The sequence below is a fragment of the Strongylocentrotus purpuratus genome, unplaced genomic scaffold (assembly GCF_000002235.5).
Source record: "Strongylocentrotus purpuratus isolate Spur 01 unplaced genomic scaffold, Spur_5.0 spur5_scaffold_19, whole genome shotgun sequence".
Classification (NCBI taxonomy): Eukaryota; Metazoa; Echinodermata; class Echinoidea; order Camarodonta; family Strongylocentrotidae; genus Strongylocentrotus; species Strongylocentrotus purpuratus.
The window spans coordinates 29,739,331-29,757,400 of NW_022145604.1; the positions used below are offsets into that span (position 1 = coordinate 29,739,331).

The following is an 18,070-nucleotide window of genomic DNA, read 5'->3' on the forward strand; positions in this document are numbered from 1 at the left end:
TTGAGAAGCCCAAGAGAAATTGGTACTATCTCCAACAGTACCGATCAGGAGAGATCGCTTTCTGCACTCTGATAGACTCTATATATTCCACTGAAAATATTGAATGACTCCCCTTCTCTCGCACTGTATCACACCACTGTCTTCAGGCACGTATGAAGACAGGGGTGGGGATGCGATGAGTGCGACTAGACCTCCTTTTTCTGGTCAAATCAGACTGCTGAAAAAAATAGAATGACATAATTTTTCGTTGAAAATGGATCCATCCCCGCCCCCCCCCCCTTTTTTTTGTTAAAGCTTCTTACAGGTCTGTTTTTGTGACTTCATTAAGTTATCAGTTATATTTAGGGCTTGATGAAATGAATTTTTGGTGAATGTTTTAGAAACGATATTCCTGTATCACGTAGATCAATTTGAATTATTGAAATTTTATTAAATATACAAAGTATCCTTTCTTTTGATATAATTTCGATGTGTTTATCTTTCAAGATTTTGTTGTTGATGATGACTTTACATGTGAATCTGACCCTTTTTTTGTAGATTGTATTAATATGTAATAATGTAGACACGATTCCATTATTGTGGACTCAAGGATTATTTCAATATAGGAGATAATCACCCTTGTAATGGAATCTTTTATATATTGCTGTTTTAAATACTTACAAATACATATGTATACGTACATATACACACACATAATAGTTACTTTTAGATTCTGCACGACGAGAACGTGGACTGCCCTTTTAAGGCAATGTGACGTCACTGCCAGTGCCTTAAAAGGACGTCACATTGCCTTTAAAGGGCAGTCCACGTTCTCGTCGTGCAGAATCTAAAAGTCCCTATTAAACATACATACACTACCGTCATGTGCTTCGTCATATGCGTCATTGTCCTTAAATTCTTTGTCCTGTGGCAGCGTTATTTACAAACGACTAACTAACTATTAACAAAAGATATAGCGCTAATATGTAGGTATAGTAGAGCTACAATCTGAATTTTCTTGATCAAGATTAATAGTAGGCCTACATGGCGAGTTGAAAGTGTATTTTAAATTTTCTGTAGAATCTGATTTAATGTGATATTTCCCCTTTTTGGGTGGTGCTGAACATGAATCCACGTGTTGCCATTTTTCTATGACAAATTAAAATCAATAAAACAAATTTCCATACCATGCACAAAAAAAGCAAATAAATGTTTAATAATTCCTTGGACTTGAGATGTATCGAACACTATATAATTTCAATAGGATTTTGTATAAATACCCAAATGATTAGAACAAAGGAACAACTTTTTAAAATCTATTTAATGAATGAAAATTTATTTGTATTATACAAGTATCAAGTACATGAAATTGCACAAATGAAAAGAAGTCTAAAACCTTTCTTTGATCTGTTTCTTAAAATCATATTTTTCATTAATTTGTTTTTCTTCCACATGCATATAAACATCAGATATTTCTAAATATTTCATCTCACACATATAACTTTTTCAATCGTTAAGAGTTCATTTTACTGTAGAAGTGTTGCGTAACTATATCACGTATTTATAATTATGAAATCTGAATGTAAATGTATTTATTACTGTTATTTTTCTGCAAATCCAAACCATCTGTGGATCGGGAGCTAGCGGATGGGGGGGGGGGGTGGTGACGAGAAATACTATATTATATTATGAGACATTTTAATTTATGACGCATGCTAAATGTAGGCAATAGGAAATTGAGGGCATATGCACACTATAAACAGTTACCCATATTTATGTACATAGTTTTCTATTGTTAAATGTTATATTGTATTTTCTATCATTTGTATTTTCACTGTCAAAAAAGCCATTGGAAGCAAAATTTCTATGTAATGTTTGCATGCATGGACCAATAAAATAATCTTGAATCTTGAATCTTGAATATGAGAAAGAAAAAAAAAAAAATTTCAGTTGATGTGAAATATGATTATTTCAGAGGACTTATGTTAGAAGAGCTATCATAATGGAATCACTCATTATTTGCATTACATTTAGATATTACAACAAACTGTACGATAATCATGATTTAAGATAATTATAACATCAATAATGCTACCCCAAAATTCTAACATGACAAGCATTTATCCCTCTTCTTCAAATAATTATCTATATTGTTTCTTAAAGAGCTATAGTCAAAGAATGGACAATATGAGATATAAATCTTGACGCGTTTTCACAAGAAATGATTCCAGTGAAGGAATATAAGAAAAGAAAAGTGAATATGCGTTAAAAACGTGAACAGCAACAAATAAAAGAGCAATTAACAAATACGAAATTAAATCATATTTCAATAGATAGATTTTGTGTCGTATACCAATATGGAAAGATTTATTTAGCAATAATGAGTAACAACTTATTTGGGAATAAAACCCAACAAATCATGCTTCATTTTCAAATGTTACACAGTGTGATTAAATACTGCGCCTTCCATCAATCTTGCCTACAATAACGAATAATCAAAGAAATATTTCTACGGATGAACTGGAGCATATATGATGTACATAACTTGGCAATCTTAGAAATACTAACTTAATTTCCTATAAACATAATAATAATAACAATAATAATTATAATACAAAAACGATTAAGATGAAAACAACAATGATAATAATATATCTGTAAAGCGCTTAGACACATCTTCGGATCGATGTATTGAGCGCTATATAAACACGGAATATTATTATTATTATTATTAATAACTCAGCCTTTTACTAGTAACTAATTACTTGCGTTTAAATGCAAACTATAAAATAATTTTCACACATGATATGATAAATGACATAAGGAAATCCACTGCAGTACCAACAAAATGAATGGCACGTAGGGATTAGACGAAAAAAAATGTGCCAAAGAAAGGCTGTTACGCATACTTTGTAATCTGAGTGGATGGTCTAGAGATTTGTGACTAAAGTTGTCATATTTTTTGTTGTTAGTATGTTTTAGGTAGTTGAACAAGGCTTAAAGCCCCACTGCACTACTTGTAGCTACTTGCTCCCTCTACATAGAAATCTTCCCCAATCGGTTCATGTTGGTCCCCCATGATCCTCTTTTTCTTTCATGTTAATTTAGAGCTGAGTTAATGAGATAGCCACCTGTCACAGTGACCTCGCTGGCTCGCTGGGTGGTCTAATCCCTTCTGGCTGTACTTGTACAGCAGGCCTTCAAGCCAAGCTGACAAGTGAATTTATCCATTTATTTTTTTCTCTTTTTGAAAATTTCTTTCATTCCATTTCTAAATTTGTACTACAATTTAAAAGATAAAAGGAAACTTCTACTATTGCACTGTCAAATGTAAAATAAGGCAAGGTTTGTGGATATGTGGAATATTAAAATTCATGATATTATTATCAGCCAAAATTCACAGCATTTCCATAACCTAAACAAACATATCTGTTTTCCACAACATATTTTTGTGTTTTAACAAAATGTTATATTAACAAATTGTCAAATCAAGTCTTCGTACGCAGCCAATTCATAGCCTAAATATATATATTTGCTTATATAATTAAACAGAAGCGTTTTTACATGATCTCTACAGTATTATATGTACAATACTCCCATTTCATAGGATAAGTATACATGATTAATATATTTGGAAAGACTTTATCTCAAGTAATAACTTCACCACTACAACAGAAAATCAAAATGTGATAAATTTTCAAAAATAAAAAAAGATTATGTGATTCAAAAAGTCTTTTACACAAGATATTTCTACTTTCAAAACCACTAAATGATAAACCTTTTCAGCATCAGATTCTTATGTTAAGTATCAGTCAATCAGTCAATTGAAGTCCAGCAAACACAAAAATGTACTCATCCAATATCACTACCCTCGTAAACAGTGCAAGGAGAAAGAGCAAATTATATATTTTTGTGAAATTATATAAGAAGCAAAACTTCACATCTAATCAAATGACTATTTGAGGTGACTAACCAATGCGTTGGATGAGTCAAAACTACATATTATGAAATATATATCTGGAAGTTGATGGTAACAATGTGAAAGAAAAAAGGGAAAGGAAGATCTACAAAATGTAAGGAGTAGCCAAACGTTCAGCCATCTGTTACTGAGATTGATGCTTTTTATGTAGCAGGCCTACTCCGTTTAAACAATTATAAATTGTTGAAGGACCTCCTTGGGTAATATCTAGACCTAGACCTAAACCGTACCTGGTACCTGTACGTGTATCAGCCATGACGAGAGGCAAATCCAGGATTGTCTGACCGGCATATTTGGTTTGGTTGAGGGGGGTGGGGTGGGGTAAGGAACATGTCCCCTGTCCCCCCTTACAAACACCGCCAGTGAATCTACTTGAAAGAAATCACTATTGATAGCAATGATGCAGGTGATCGTGAGGCTGGATATACATCTGAGTCAAGAGGCCATGGACAAATATTTCTTGACATACTGTTGGTTTTGTATTTTAATATGACCTTATCCCAGGCCAAGGCTATATAAGTGAACTAGCCCTTAAAGGTACTGTGTCCAATTTGCAGGCCAAACAAATGAAAAGGTTAACTTCGAACGGCATTTGAAAGATAATACTGAATTAGAACTTCCCTCAAAACGAAAGGGCTTGAGATGTCTCTTTGTGAGAAAATAACTACCGGCAGTTGTCGATCGAATGTAGGGATTGCAGTCCTTTAATTAAATAGTTTGATTTTCAGACCCTTGTACCGATTGGTCGTACGTTTTGTGCTGCCCAAAAATTCGGTCAGTTTAATTTTGGCCAGTACAAGAAGTCAGTAATGGGTGTAGACAAATGCTCATGTACCCTTTACAGCTTATTGTATGTATGTTATTACCAAAGAAAAAAAAAGAAGTTAGTCAGTCACTAAATAGTGTCTGTCAGTGAAGTCTAGAATGTTAACGGGTTTCCTAACATAATTTGAATACTAGGACACTTCTAACGTTTACATTTTACAGATTCTACGTGAGATATTAATAATTTCTGAAAAGTTCTACAGAATTAAATGTTGGCTGCAAAAGGGATATACTACTAGACTCAGATACAAAATCAATCAAGGAAAAATCTTTTCGTGTTTGTGACAATCGTTTGACACCAACATCAAACTGCCAGTATAAAATTAAATGCCATAGCTGTCAGGCTGATTTTCGTTTTTGTTAAATAAACAAATTACATATTTGTATACAGGTGCTCAAAGTATAAAACATATCTGACTGTACGAGAAAGAGGCTCCCATGCCCACCTACAAAATAAAGTTACCACTGGAGGAAATTATACACATTTAAATCTACTATACAAATATCTGCTCTTATAATTCGCTACGCATGTTGTTACGCCTCTTGCGATCTTTATTCTTTATTTTATAGAGAATTATATTCACTTTCTCCGCAACATTCTTGCAACCCTTCACAGCAAACACCCTTGACCCATTCGGCCCGTCAAACTGCAGCTTGGCAAGTACCTCATCTTCTGAAATCGAATTGGACGCTTCACCACGGTCCTTGAACTCAGCTTGGATGCACTGTCTCACGTGAGATAATTCGAGTGGGAAGAAGGGTATAAAATGGCTGACGAGATGTGAATCGATGATTCGGGCCTTGTTAAAACCAGCATCTAAAATATAGAATGTAGAAAAGGATGAAGAGATCCTGCATATCCATTACATTTTTGGACAATTGGTGGTGAAAATAACTGTATGAAAGGCCCATTAGTGGTAAATTGACAAGGTGAAAATGAAGGAGAGAGAAATATGGAAAATATCAATAATAATAATAAGGATAGGCATTTCTATGGCGTCGTCTATCTAGATAATTCTGTTCCGAGGCGCATTTATTATTACCCCAGCTTTAGCCTAGCTGCAATTACAGCGCTCTAGTATTTCAAGGACTTAATTCCTGCGAGGTAAAATAATCCCAAAACAAATATCTGTGATTCGGCCTATAACCATTTTTATTTTGTAAGTTGTATCTCCTCCAACATAACATTTATTTCTGTAAAGTGCTTTTTAATAAAAGGTTTTCTTTTTTAGTGCTCGTGCACTTCAAGTGGATTTGGTGCCTTTTAAATCTTAGATGTTATGGTTATTATTATTAAAATGAACATCATGCCTTGTTCAGAAATGAGTATCATTATCAGGTTGTGTGGATGCTATCATCATTTTATACTCATAAAGTATTTGATTAAATTGAAACAATTAACAAAAGAAGCCAGGTTTAGATGAAATTGACAATGTGGACTTGTTATGGATGAGATTTTGAATAGTAGACTATAAAATAAGAAAATATTAGGAAATTACTAACCAGATTTACCACTGACTTCGTTCGAGATGATTCGCTCCATATCAACCGACATTATGTCTTCCCTCGCTATTCCCTTCTCATACGATTCCATCAAATGCTTGTTGATGGCTTGTGCAGCTAGGTTACTGTTTTCAAGATAGAATAACAGTTATGTGAGACAGAAGTATGATACTTCTGACTTCTTGACTATCATCAGCTCATACGTACTAGTGTAAAGGAGGGATTAAAGCACTTTGCAAGGTCACTAGACAGGCGGTTATCTCATCAACTCAGCTCTCAAATAACATCCTAAAAAGAGGATCATGGGGGATCAATGGGCACTTTTAAAAATAATGGCGTATGTGAAATACGTTTCAAATTTATTATGAAACAGAGCTCAGTGATTTCATGTCGGACCTTTGAAACAAAAAACGGCTGTTATCCATTCACATGTTGTAAAAACAAAAACCATATTAAATAGTTTAATAATTCATCTAAACGAGCCTCAATTCACTGACATCACAATCTATTAAACATTTTGTGTTTTGGATGTGTCTTTTCATGCCTCTATGTTTTGCTAAATGTACCTTATTGAAGTAAGGTGTGTGTCTTTTCATGCCACTATGTCTTGCTAAATCTACCATACTGTAGTAAGATGTGTCTTTTCATGCCACTATGTCTTGCTAAATCTTTTCCTTACCGAAGAAAGGTGTATGTCTTATTATGCAACTATATTTTGCTACATCTACCTTATTGAAGTAAAGGTGTGTGTCTTTTCATGCCACTATGTCTTGCTAAATCTACCATACTGTAGTAAGATGTGTCTTTTCATGCCACTATGTCTTGCTAAATCTTTTCATTACCGAAGTAAGGTGTATGTCTTATTATGCAACTATGTTTTGCTAAATGTACCTTATTGAAGTATTAGGTGTGTGTCTTTTCATGCCACCATGTCTTGCTATATCTTTTCCTTACCGAAGTAAGATGTATGTCTTATTATGCAACTATATTTTGCTACATCTACCTTATTGAAGTAAGGTGTGTGTCTTTTCATGCCACTATGTCTTGCTAAATCTACCATACTGTAGTAAGATGTGTCTTTTCATGCCACTATGTCTTGCTAAATCTTTTCATTATTGAAGTAAGGTGTGTGTCTTTTCACGCCACTATGTCTTGCTAAATCTACCATACTGTAGTAAGATGTGTCTTTTCATGCCACTATGTCTTGCTAAATCTTTTCATTACTGAAGTAAGGTGTATGTCTTTTCATGCCACTATGTCTTGCTAAATCTACCATACTGTAGTAACATGTGTCTTTTCATGCCACTATGTCTTGCTAAATCTTTTCCTTACCGAAGTAAGGTGTATGTCTTTTCATGCCACTATGTCTTGCTAAATCTTTTCATTATTGAAGTAAGGTGTGTGTCTTTTCATGCCACTATGTCTTGCTAAATCTACCATACTGTAGTAAGATGTGTCTTTTCATGCCACTATGTCTTGCTAAATCTTTTCATTACTGAAGTAAGGTGTATGTCTTTTCATGCCACTATGTCTTGCTAAATCTACCATACTGTAGTAAGATGTGTCTTTTCATGCCACTATGTCTTGCTAAATCTTTTCCTTACCGAAGTAAGGTGTATGTCTTATTATGCAACTATATTTTGTTACATCTACCTTATTGAAGTAAGGTGTGTGTCTTTTCATGCCACTATGTCTTGCTAAATCTACCATACTGTAGTAAGATGTGTCTTTTCATGCCACTATGTCTTGCTAAATCTTTTCATTATTGAAGTAAGGTGAATGTCTTTTCATGCCACTATGTCTTGCTAAATCTACCTTATTGAATAAGGTGTGTGTCTTTTCATGCCACTATGTCTTGCTAAATCTACCATACTGTAGTAAGCTGTGTCTTTTCATGCCACTATGTCTTGCTAAATCTACATTATTGAAGTAAGGTGAATGTCTTTTCATGCCACTATATCTTGCTACATCTACCTTATTGAAGTAAGATGTGTGTCTTTTCATGCCACCATGTCTTGCTAAATCTACCATACTGTAGTAAGATGTGTCTTTTCAAGCCACTATGTCTTCCAAAATCTACATTATTGAAGTAAGGTGAATGTCTTTTCATGCCACTATGTCTTGCTAAATCTACCTTATTGAATAAGGTGTGTGTCTTTCCATGCCACTATGCCTTGCTAAATCTACCATACTGTAGTAAGCTGTGTCTTTTCATGACACTATGTCTTGCTTAATCTACCTTACTGAATGAAGTAAGGTGTATGTCTTTTAATGCCACCGTGTCTTGCTTGATCTACCTTACTGAATACAATCATATACAATAAAGTCATTTCTATAGCGCTCTTACAAAATCCAACTGTTGTTTCACAGCGCTTTACATAAAAGTTATCAAACAATCTATTGAATAAGGTGTATGTCTTTCCATGCTACTATGCAGGCGCGTACGCAGGGGGGGGGGGGGTTGGGGGTTGGAGGTTGACCCCCCTTCTCCCCCCCTGGTTATTTAGAGGCTGGCTGAGTCGTTGCGAAATTTTTGGGATCCAAAAAAAAAATGTCCTCTCCCCCCCCCCCCCCCCGGCTTATTCAGCGCCTGGCTGAGTCGTTGCAAAATACCGACACGGGTAGGATACGTATATGATATGTACAGCCGCAAAGTGTTCACGAAAGTCGTCCACCAAATATGTCGTGCCAAAATTGTGAACATTTTGAAAATTATGCCGCGAATTCAAGCCTTGTACCGCAAAATTCCCTCATCCTCCGGCATGTTCCGCGAACGCTTCCCGTTGTGGCAAGAACGTGGCACGAAACAATGTGCAAACCATACGCGAACCAAAATCGTGCAAGTGTCAGAGTGCCTGATGTCCTGCTAAATCTGCCATAAAGTAAAGGAGATGTGTGTCTTTTCATGACACATGTCTTGCTAAATCTACCTTACTGACCTTCTGAATATAACGATGACTTTCCTATAATCGACCCCATCTACTTTAGTATTGTGATCTAAGAAGCTCCTCATACTGTCTAGTAAGCCAGGGGGCATGTTCTCTACCTCATCAAATATGAAGAGATGATTATGACATTCAGAAACCTTAGTTTTGATGAATGGAACCAGCTCCTCCTGTAGAGAGACAGAGAGAGGGACAGAGAGAAAGAGAGAGCAAATAGAAACAGAAATAGAAATGAATGTAATCGGTTGTGAACACTGCTTGAGTTCTTAATTTCAAATCCTGATTCATCAATATACCCGGCATGCCTATAGTAAGAGGCCACCCATTGAGTAGCCTTTTGACAAGGCCTCATGACTCTGGCTAAGCGGCTGAGATGAGTCTAATTACCCGGGGTGAACGCGCGACCGAGTGACGACCGTCACGAGGCCTTTTGCAATGTAGATATCACTGCTCCGCATGAATTATTCATAGATACATATTAGCATGCCAATACGCCAACTTCGGATTTATTGACCAATCAGAATGGCGATCTCCCAGTTGGTTTCGTTCGTGATTCGTTCCATGTAGAGGTCAGTGGTCTTAGCACGTACGTAATAGTTCATGTTTTTGAATGCTTTTTATATTGATGTAAACTTGCATTTTTAGTCTTCGGACTTGTTGACAAGTCATGAATAAAACCTTATTTGAACTTGAACTATAGTAGGCATGTAGGCCCATGTTCGCACTACGTAGAGTTTACTGTATGTGTGTGTGTGTGTGTGTGTGTGTGTGTGTGTGTGTGATGGATACTATATGCTGACGTCGTGCGAGGATAACTTCGCTGATTGGACGCTCCCTTTTCGGAAGCGAATTCCAGTCGGAACAAAGGTTAACATAAGAAATCCAAACAAGATTGATAAAGGCTACTTGTCTGGGCAATTCGCACTGGCGTTCACTCAGGTTTTCGCGATTAGTCTCTTTTTAGTCGCTCGGCGTCTATCAGACATGTGGCCTTGTTTAAAGGCTACCCATTGAGGGGCACATGGGAGGGGGATAGGGATACAGTGCGTCCCATAAAAAAACGAAACCGAGAATTATCGAGCATCACTTAAAACAAACAGAACTTTGTTATTTCTTGCTCATTTTTCCTGATTGAGGTGTCATATGAAAGGGCAGAAACTGAACATTCTAGAAATGTGATTTTCTCTTTGAAATTCAGATACCGCCTGCCAAACGACTTTTTGGTTTCCTCTCTTCAAATTGTTTTTAATCATTCATGCGTGAAATATGCAACTATATGATTTGCGTCAAATAAAAGAGGAGGATCTAAGCTTTACAAATGTGTGTCATTTATTAATTATAATTGTGATTAAGTTATGATAAAATATCGATAATTCTCGGTTTCGTTTTTTCTGGGACGCTTTTTTATTGGTTATCCTGCCATGGGCAGTTTTTCATGAAACCTTCATAAGTAGAAGTTCCCTGACATCCCATGGAATCGCATGTGCTGTAGTTAATTCGAGTTACAATGAAATATTGTTGAACTTGTACTTATGACGGTTTCGTGAAACGATATTACCGCACACACAAACAACCATGAAAGAAATGATGAACTTGTGCAATTATCCATAACTTTAAATCTAAAACATCAAAAAGTTTTTCGCTTATTGTTTGTAATGTCATACAGTAGCTGTGAATATTATTACTTCTAGTACTACGATGACATCAAGTGTTGCCCTTGATGGCAATTCGTTAATTCGCATGAGGCCTGTGTGGATGTTTTTCATCGAATGATGCGATATAGATCAATCGATTGTGCAGTTTCTTCTTACAGTGATATTATATTACCAAGTACCTTGTATTGATAAAGGTGTTCATGATGAGGAAAGTCCAGTGTAGACATCTTGACAGTTACACATCCGCTTTTCATTCCGTTTGTGTAAAGATTTTCAACCACGAGACGACTGATGTGGTTCTTACCGGTTCCAGCTGGTCCGTGTAGGGATAGAACCAATGGCTTTGGTGGATTAGGATTGGTCACATGACCATCTATAGCACCAAGGACGGTCATGTAGGCCAAGGGCTGGCCAAACAAATGGTCCTCAAAAGCATCGGCAAGAGCTGAAAGAATAAGTTAATATAGACATGTGAATTACATGTACCGATACTACATTCATTCAAATATGGGATGATTCTTACCAAATTTGTTGTACCTACCTTTGCAAAATAAGGGATGCTAATATACAACAACAATTAACAACAATAACAATAATAATAATAATAATAATAATAATAATAATAATAATAATGATAATAATAATAATAATAATGATGCTAAAAATTATTATGATAATAATAATACTATACTACAACTATAACTACTACTACTACTACTAATACAACTAATTGTTAATGATGCTGACAATGCTATTGATGCTGATGATGCTGATGATGATGGTTCTGATGATGTTGTTGATGGTGATGATGCTGTTCGTGTTGATATTTACATCCGTGGTTAGCTAGCTATGTCACAGAAACCTTGGACAAGAGCTTACGGATATTTTCAATGTATTAAGCAATACATTTACCCATATTATGATTTTTTTTTAAAATCATTATTATTATTACTATTATTATTGTTATTATCTGTATTATCATTATTATTAGTAGTAGTAGTATCATTATAATGATATCGCTTTAAGAAGTCCTTAAAGGTGGTGTATCCCTTATGCAGCCAGCATCAGATTATGTAGAACTTTGCAGGAATTATCAATACGTCACGTCCTATCTGTAAAATTTAAACGTTAGCAGTGTCTTAGTTTTCAAATTATGCATGGCCGAAAACCTATTTACTTTCTAGACTTCACTGTCAGACACTATTGAGTGATTGACTGACTTCCTTTTTTTTCTTTGGTAATACATAAAATTCGCTGTAAAGAGTACATGAGCATGTGTCCACATCAATAACCCACTTCTTGTAATGGCCAAAATTAAGCTGATTGAATCTTTGCGCAGCACAAAACATACGACCATTCGGTACAAGGGTCTAAAAATCAGACTATTAAACGAGCGCGCTCGCTAGATTCGACTCGACAACTAACGGTTATTTTCCCACAAACAGACATTTTCAAGCCCTTTTGTTTTGACGGAAATTCTAAATTAGTATTATCTCTCAAATGCCATTGGAATTTTCATTTGTTGGCCTTCAAATGGGACATACTACCTTTAATTATTGTTATAATCTATAAATTCTTAAATTGAATACGATAAAAAGTCATTACCTATATTGACTTGGAATAAGTAAAAGTACATGTAGCGAAGTTTGACATAATTTACAACCAATAAAAAGTACATTGTTTTCAGAAGACAATAATCAACATTTAATTAATACAGTCACTCATTTAAATGCCATGTGACTTATGACTTTTTCATTGAATCAACTTTGACAACTTCAAATTAAGGGCTGTCATGAAAATGGCAAGGAAAAGTTCAGGAAATGCAAACGTTTATATACACTTAATGCAGGTTTGACTAATCAACTTATTGATTAATTCATTGATTAATTCATTATATCATACAATTTCTTTTTATCCACAGCAAATTAGTTTGTACAAATTATGTTCAATAAATATAAAACAAATTAAGGGATATTTTTTTTCTTTTTGTGACATTTTGTCATTGGTTTTGTTAGACTGCTAAAAACATTTTTGCAAAATGATAATAAAATATGTATACTGACCATCTAAATTAGGTTTATATTCATGCTGATAATTAGGTTTAGGAGGATCAGGAGGTGGTTGACGTTGTTGAGGTTGTTGAGGTTTATATTCAATTTGAGGATCATTGCGTGATCCACGCCAGCAGCATTCAATCGTCCCACAACACAGCATGAAGAAAACCCCATAGAGAGCCACTCCCCACATGATGACGAAATTGTCAGTCAAATCTGCAAAATTAGAGAAGACTACAACTTTACTAAAATTTGAGATTTTATGATATTGCATAAGTATGTAATAATTGGGGTTAAGACTTCATAGTACTGAGAAAAAAAATATGAAAAAACAAAAACAAAAAACAAACAAACATACATTTCGAAAGATGATCTTATACCTATACGACAGTTTCATTATTTTTAAGCAAAAAAAAATGTGTCCATGATAAACAACAAAATATAATATTCCAATATCATTGTTTGCAGCCAGAAGGGTGGTTACTCTTTTTAAAACTCTTGTGTTAATGCTCCAGACAATATTGCTGACATGTTAAAATGTAAGAACACTTTTTGGTTCCTTTGTTTGGTTGGGTTATTTTTTTAATTCATGAGTTGAAACATAAAATGCCAAAATTTCCTCAAGAGTAATATAATTTTGATTCATAATATTTCATCACATTCGATTTCAAAGTATAGTATTTTCATTTTTATCATCTTTATCATCATCATCATCATCACCGTTATAGTCATCTAGTAGGGAATGCACGCGTTGGCCTGTAATTCCCCCTTACTACGTCTGGCATTAATTGACAAAGATAATAAATGTATTCGTGTGCTTGCAGGAGGAGTCAGGGAAGGTCAAAATTAATGCTTATTCCACATGGGGGTGTTTCACAAAGATCATAAGTCGAACTTAACTCTAAGTTGGACTTAAATATTATGGAAAGCCATTTGTAGCCTTAAAATGAAATATATTCCAAAGCAAAAATTCAAGTATTTTAGGCTTTTCATTAATTCCACATCAAAAACATAAAATATCCTTGATAATAGAAAATATGAAAGATTTGAATTAACATTTTATGCCTTTTAAAGGTAAAGACCAGTATTGGAAACGCCCCAATTTCAAAAAATGAAATGGAAGCTCTCATTACCAATCATGTGAAAGAATATGTTTTGACTAATACATGATGATAAAAAATTTGCCGGGAAACCGCCTACTAATTCATATATTTGGTAAATTTGTTTCTCTCATGGTCTGTGAGAGATATAGGGTAGTCCCATATACATCTTTCTGTGTATAGCGCTTGTAACTTTACGAAGAATGGGCCAAATTTCTTATCATTTTGATGATTCCAGAACCTTGCAGATGCTAGATGCTAGATGCTAGATGATCAACCTTTTCTGATCGATTCCACAACGTTTCTTTCACAATGCAATCGCATGACCATAACTGGTCTTTACCTTTAAAGAAACTTTTACAACATATTTTCAAAGATGCTAACGGCTTTCCATAATTTTAATTTTTTTTAAAGTTCAACTTAAGGTCTTTGTGAAACTCCCCCCAGAACCTGTCTATAAACCTCTTGAAATTTTCATTTGTTTTTGCTTGCACTTTATCTTAAGGCGAGTTGCTCCAATCCTGGATGGTGTGAATACTGGAGAATTATTTCTTATGTAACGTCTATTGTGTTCTCTTAATATCTTCCAGATATATCTTTTTTGGATGTAAAATCAATTCCAATGAGAAATGTATCAAAAAGACTGTATATCCATACCAAACATTAAATGTGTAACATTAGAAAAACCAGAGAAATCATTTCACCAATTCATCATTCATGTTTTGTTATTTTTATAATCTTACTTACTTACAAGCTATTACTCTTTTAAAAAAACGTACAGGCTTGTGAACTGGGGCCCGTTTCTCGGACCGTCATAAGTCTAACTTCTTGACTGATGCCTAGGTTACATTTAACTCGGCTGATATACCCGACTCAGCCGACCGGTGAAAAAGAGAGAGAGGGGGAGGGGGGGGGGGGGTAAGAGCATTTTTTTTGTGTGTGTGTGCAATTAGTCAGAAAATATTAAGCAGCGATTCATCCAGCAGGTGAATGAGCGGGGGGGGGGGGGGTGATGGAGAGAAGAATCACTTGTTTTGTTTTGGGAGGGGGGTATAATTTTGTTGAGGGAGGGGGGCCCGCTTTTGTTTTTTGTTTGTGTGGATCCGCCACTGGTTCTCCCGAGGGCCCTGCAATCATATTACTACCCCTGCTTTAGTTAACCTACCATGATAATGTGCTCATAAGCATTTACGGAATTTCTTCCTACCGGGTACTCATTCGCTATACACCTGGGATAGGTGGAGAGTGACAAAGGTAGAATACTGTTATGTCAAATGAAATTAGTGCCGTGGTAGGACTCGAACCGTGAACCCGGTGATTTACAATCAAGCAATCTATCCACTAGAATAGACCACAACACCTCAACAACATTCAACTATAGTCACGCTGGTAGAAATTTTGAGACAATCTAATGTAAACAAGTCTTAATGCGTTCCACCACTTTATAAGTCCATGGCTAAAGGTAAACCGTGGAAAACAAAACACGAATATTTAAAATAATCTCATAAATGTATATTCAGCTCTTTGGCATTGGAAACAATAATCATTACAATATTTCTTGATTAATCTAAAACCAAGTATTAAAATATTGTGACATTCGAACGAAAATAAATATGATCCGTGATCTACCTTCAGATATGATGCAGATAAACATACCTTAGGCTTTGAACAGCTCTCATAATTTTTAGGCAACATTTTTTTATCAAAGCTGAAAAAGTATCAAAAGCAGTACCATGAACGCGTACTTTGCATACTTGAATATACTATTTAATATAAATAAAAAAAGGAAATTATGTAGATTCCTCTGGTTTGGCAGAATCACTAGCTGATATGTTAGCTATGTATACAATCACATAATAATCTGAAATATTTACCATGTGCATTCATATTTACATCACATATACGAATAATAAATCACGACAAATTATTTTTCACAGGACAAACGAACACTAAGAAGTTTCACATGTACTTGCTTTTTTCTTGGCCTCAACTCAATCGCTCTCCATTTATCATCTCAAAGACATGTAAACCAAGATCGAACTACTTCAGCCAAAGGAAAATTATGATTTTACGAACCAGATACATGCATAGCCTAAAAAGTGCCTGGGCGTCAGCCAAATTTATATACAACAATGTTACACGAAAATATTGCGAAATGTCACTGCATTTCTTTTTTAAAGATAAAGACCAGTTATGGTCATGCGATTGCATTGTGAAAGAAACGTCGTGGAATCGATCAGAAAAGGTTGATCATTTAGCATATGACTGCAGGGTTCTGGAATCATCAAAATGATAAGAAATTTGGCCCAGTCTTCGTAAAGTTACAAGCACTGTACACAGAAAGATGTATATGGGACTACGCACACGTGCGCAACACGTGTGTTTATCTCTCACACACCAATAGATAAACTAATTTACCAAATATATCAATTAGAAGGCGGTTTCCCGGCAAATTTGTTATCATCATGTATAAGTCGAAACATACCCTTTCACATGATTGGTAATACAAACTTTCACTTCTTTTTTTTTAATTGGGGCGTTTCCAATACTGTTCTTTACCTTTAAATAACAGACATTACTCACATCCGTTTCCCTCATTACATATCGATCAATGTAGGTGTTAAATCAATTCAGGAAACATGTATATGGTAGGCCTACAATGGAATGGTCCACTGATCATAAGTGGTACTATCAGGGGCGTACGCAGGATTTTTTCAAGTGGGGAGGGGGGTTTTAAACAAAACAAAGGGGGGTTTTAGGTTTTTTTTTCTTAAAATACACACATAAAAAATGCCAAAGGGGGGGGGGGGGTTTAACCCCCAAAACACCCCCCCCCCTGCGTACGCGCCTGGGTACTATTAACATGTATGTATTTAGGCTCTCAGTCTTTTTTAGTGACTGGGAATTCCCACTAACCTTTGACAGACAACCAGATTATGTTCGCCAAATAAAACATCGATCCAAATTGACCGAGAGTTTGTATGGAGCAAATGTATGCCTAGTCCACCCCTGGACTGTTCTGGTTAATTGAGTGCACACCCCATAGCATACACACATACATATCACCAGGCGCGTACGCAGGGGGGGGGTTGGGGGTTAACCCCCCTCCCCTTTTGATTTTTTTTTTTTTATAAAAAAAAAAAAAAAAAAAAATATTCCCACGGCCGACCTAAAAAAGGTGACCTTACCCCCCCCCCCCCCCCCAACTGAGCAAAATGTGAAATTTCCAAATTTCGAGACCAACAAAAAAAAGTGTCCGCGTACCCCCCCCCCCCCCCCCCCCCCCCTAAAATTTTTACCATGACATGTGGATTCATATCCACATAACATGAAATAATAATAGTTTATTACACAAATTTGTTATCCCAATGACGATAACATACCAAAATCGTCACATTCCCCCCAGGACAAACAAACACTGAGAAGTTATACGTATGAACGATATCAATATGTAAACAAGATTTCTAATGCGACGACGTTACTTTCGGGTTCACGATCACGTACATTAAAGTATTACGGTCGGGTTACAAAGATCTGTTTTGTATAGGGGGTGCAGCCTGACTTCATGCTTTACCAAACTGAATCTAAACATACACCATTCTCATATCGCTCTTAATTAGCTCAATCGCTCCCCATTAATCACATACACGACATATAGACCACTCAATTCAACAATGTGTAGCGAAAAGTTTGGTGATCTAAACCCAGTCTCAGCATTTCAGTCTGAGAAAAATTATGATTTTATAAACCAGGTAAAAACAAAGCCTGAAAAGTGTCTGGGAGTCCGCCTACTAGTATTTATACGTCAATGTGAAACAGAAATATTTAAAAAAGTGACCAAATTTCTTTTAAATATGACAAAGACATTTCAAATTACTCACCACTTTTTCCCTAACTACGTACCAGTCTAGGTGTTATCAGAAAGTTATCCAAATCAAGATAATAGATCCAGGCCTGGTGTTATATCATATCAGAAAATATGTATGCTATTTGCATTTACATTGGACTAGGGCACTGATCATGAGCAGTA

The 18,070-nt window shown here is 35.5% G+C and overlaps 1 protein-coding gene across 1 annotated transcript; it reads right to left on the reverse strand.

The window, feature by feature from the left end:
• Window positions 1-2,674: 2,674 nt before the first annotated feature.
• LOC115926202 (torsin-1A-like) lies at window positions 2,675-18,070 on the reverse strand. The gene is made up of 6 exons (XM_030990837.1): window positions 17,922-18,070; window positions 12,950-13,156; window positions 11,066-11,331; window positions 9,226-9,401; window positions 6,287-6,411; window positions 2,675-5,600 (listed from the first exon to the last, which is right to left on the reverse strand). Exons 2-6 carry the CDS (start codon window positions 13,131-13,133, stop codon window positions 5,296-5,298), a joined length of 1,056 nt encoding a protein of 351 aa, XP_030846697.1. The 5' UTR covers window positions 13,134-13,156; window positions 17,922-18,070; the 3' UTR covers window positions 2,675-5,295.

Excerpts from the sequence above, each read along its gene's own strand:
- LOC115926202 (XM_030990837.1), bottom strand. The coding sequence starts at position 13,133 with ATGTGGGGAGTGGCTCTCTATGGGGTTTTCTTCATGCTGTGTTGTGGG. Across the intron at positions 11,332-12,949 it reads ATATAAACCTAATTTAGATG|CTCTTGCCGATGCTTTTGAG; the intron begins GTCAGTATACAT and ends TTATTCTTTCAG. Across the intron at positions 6,412-9,225 it reads GTCATCGTTATATTCAGAAG|TAACCTAGCTGCACAAGCCA; the intron begins GTCAGTAAGGTA and ends TCTTGAAAACAG.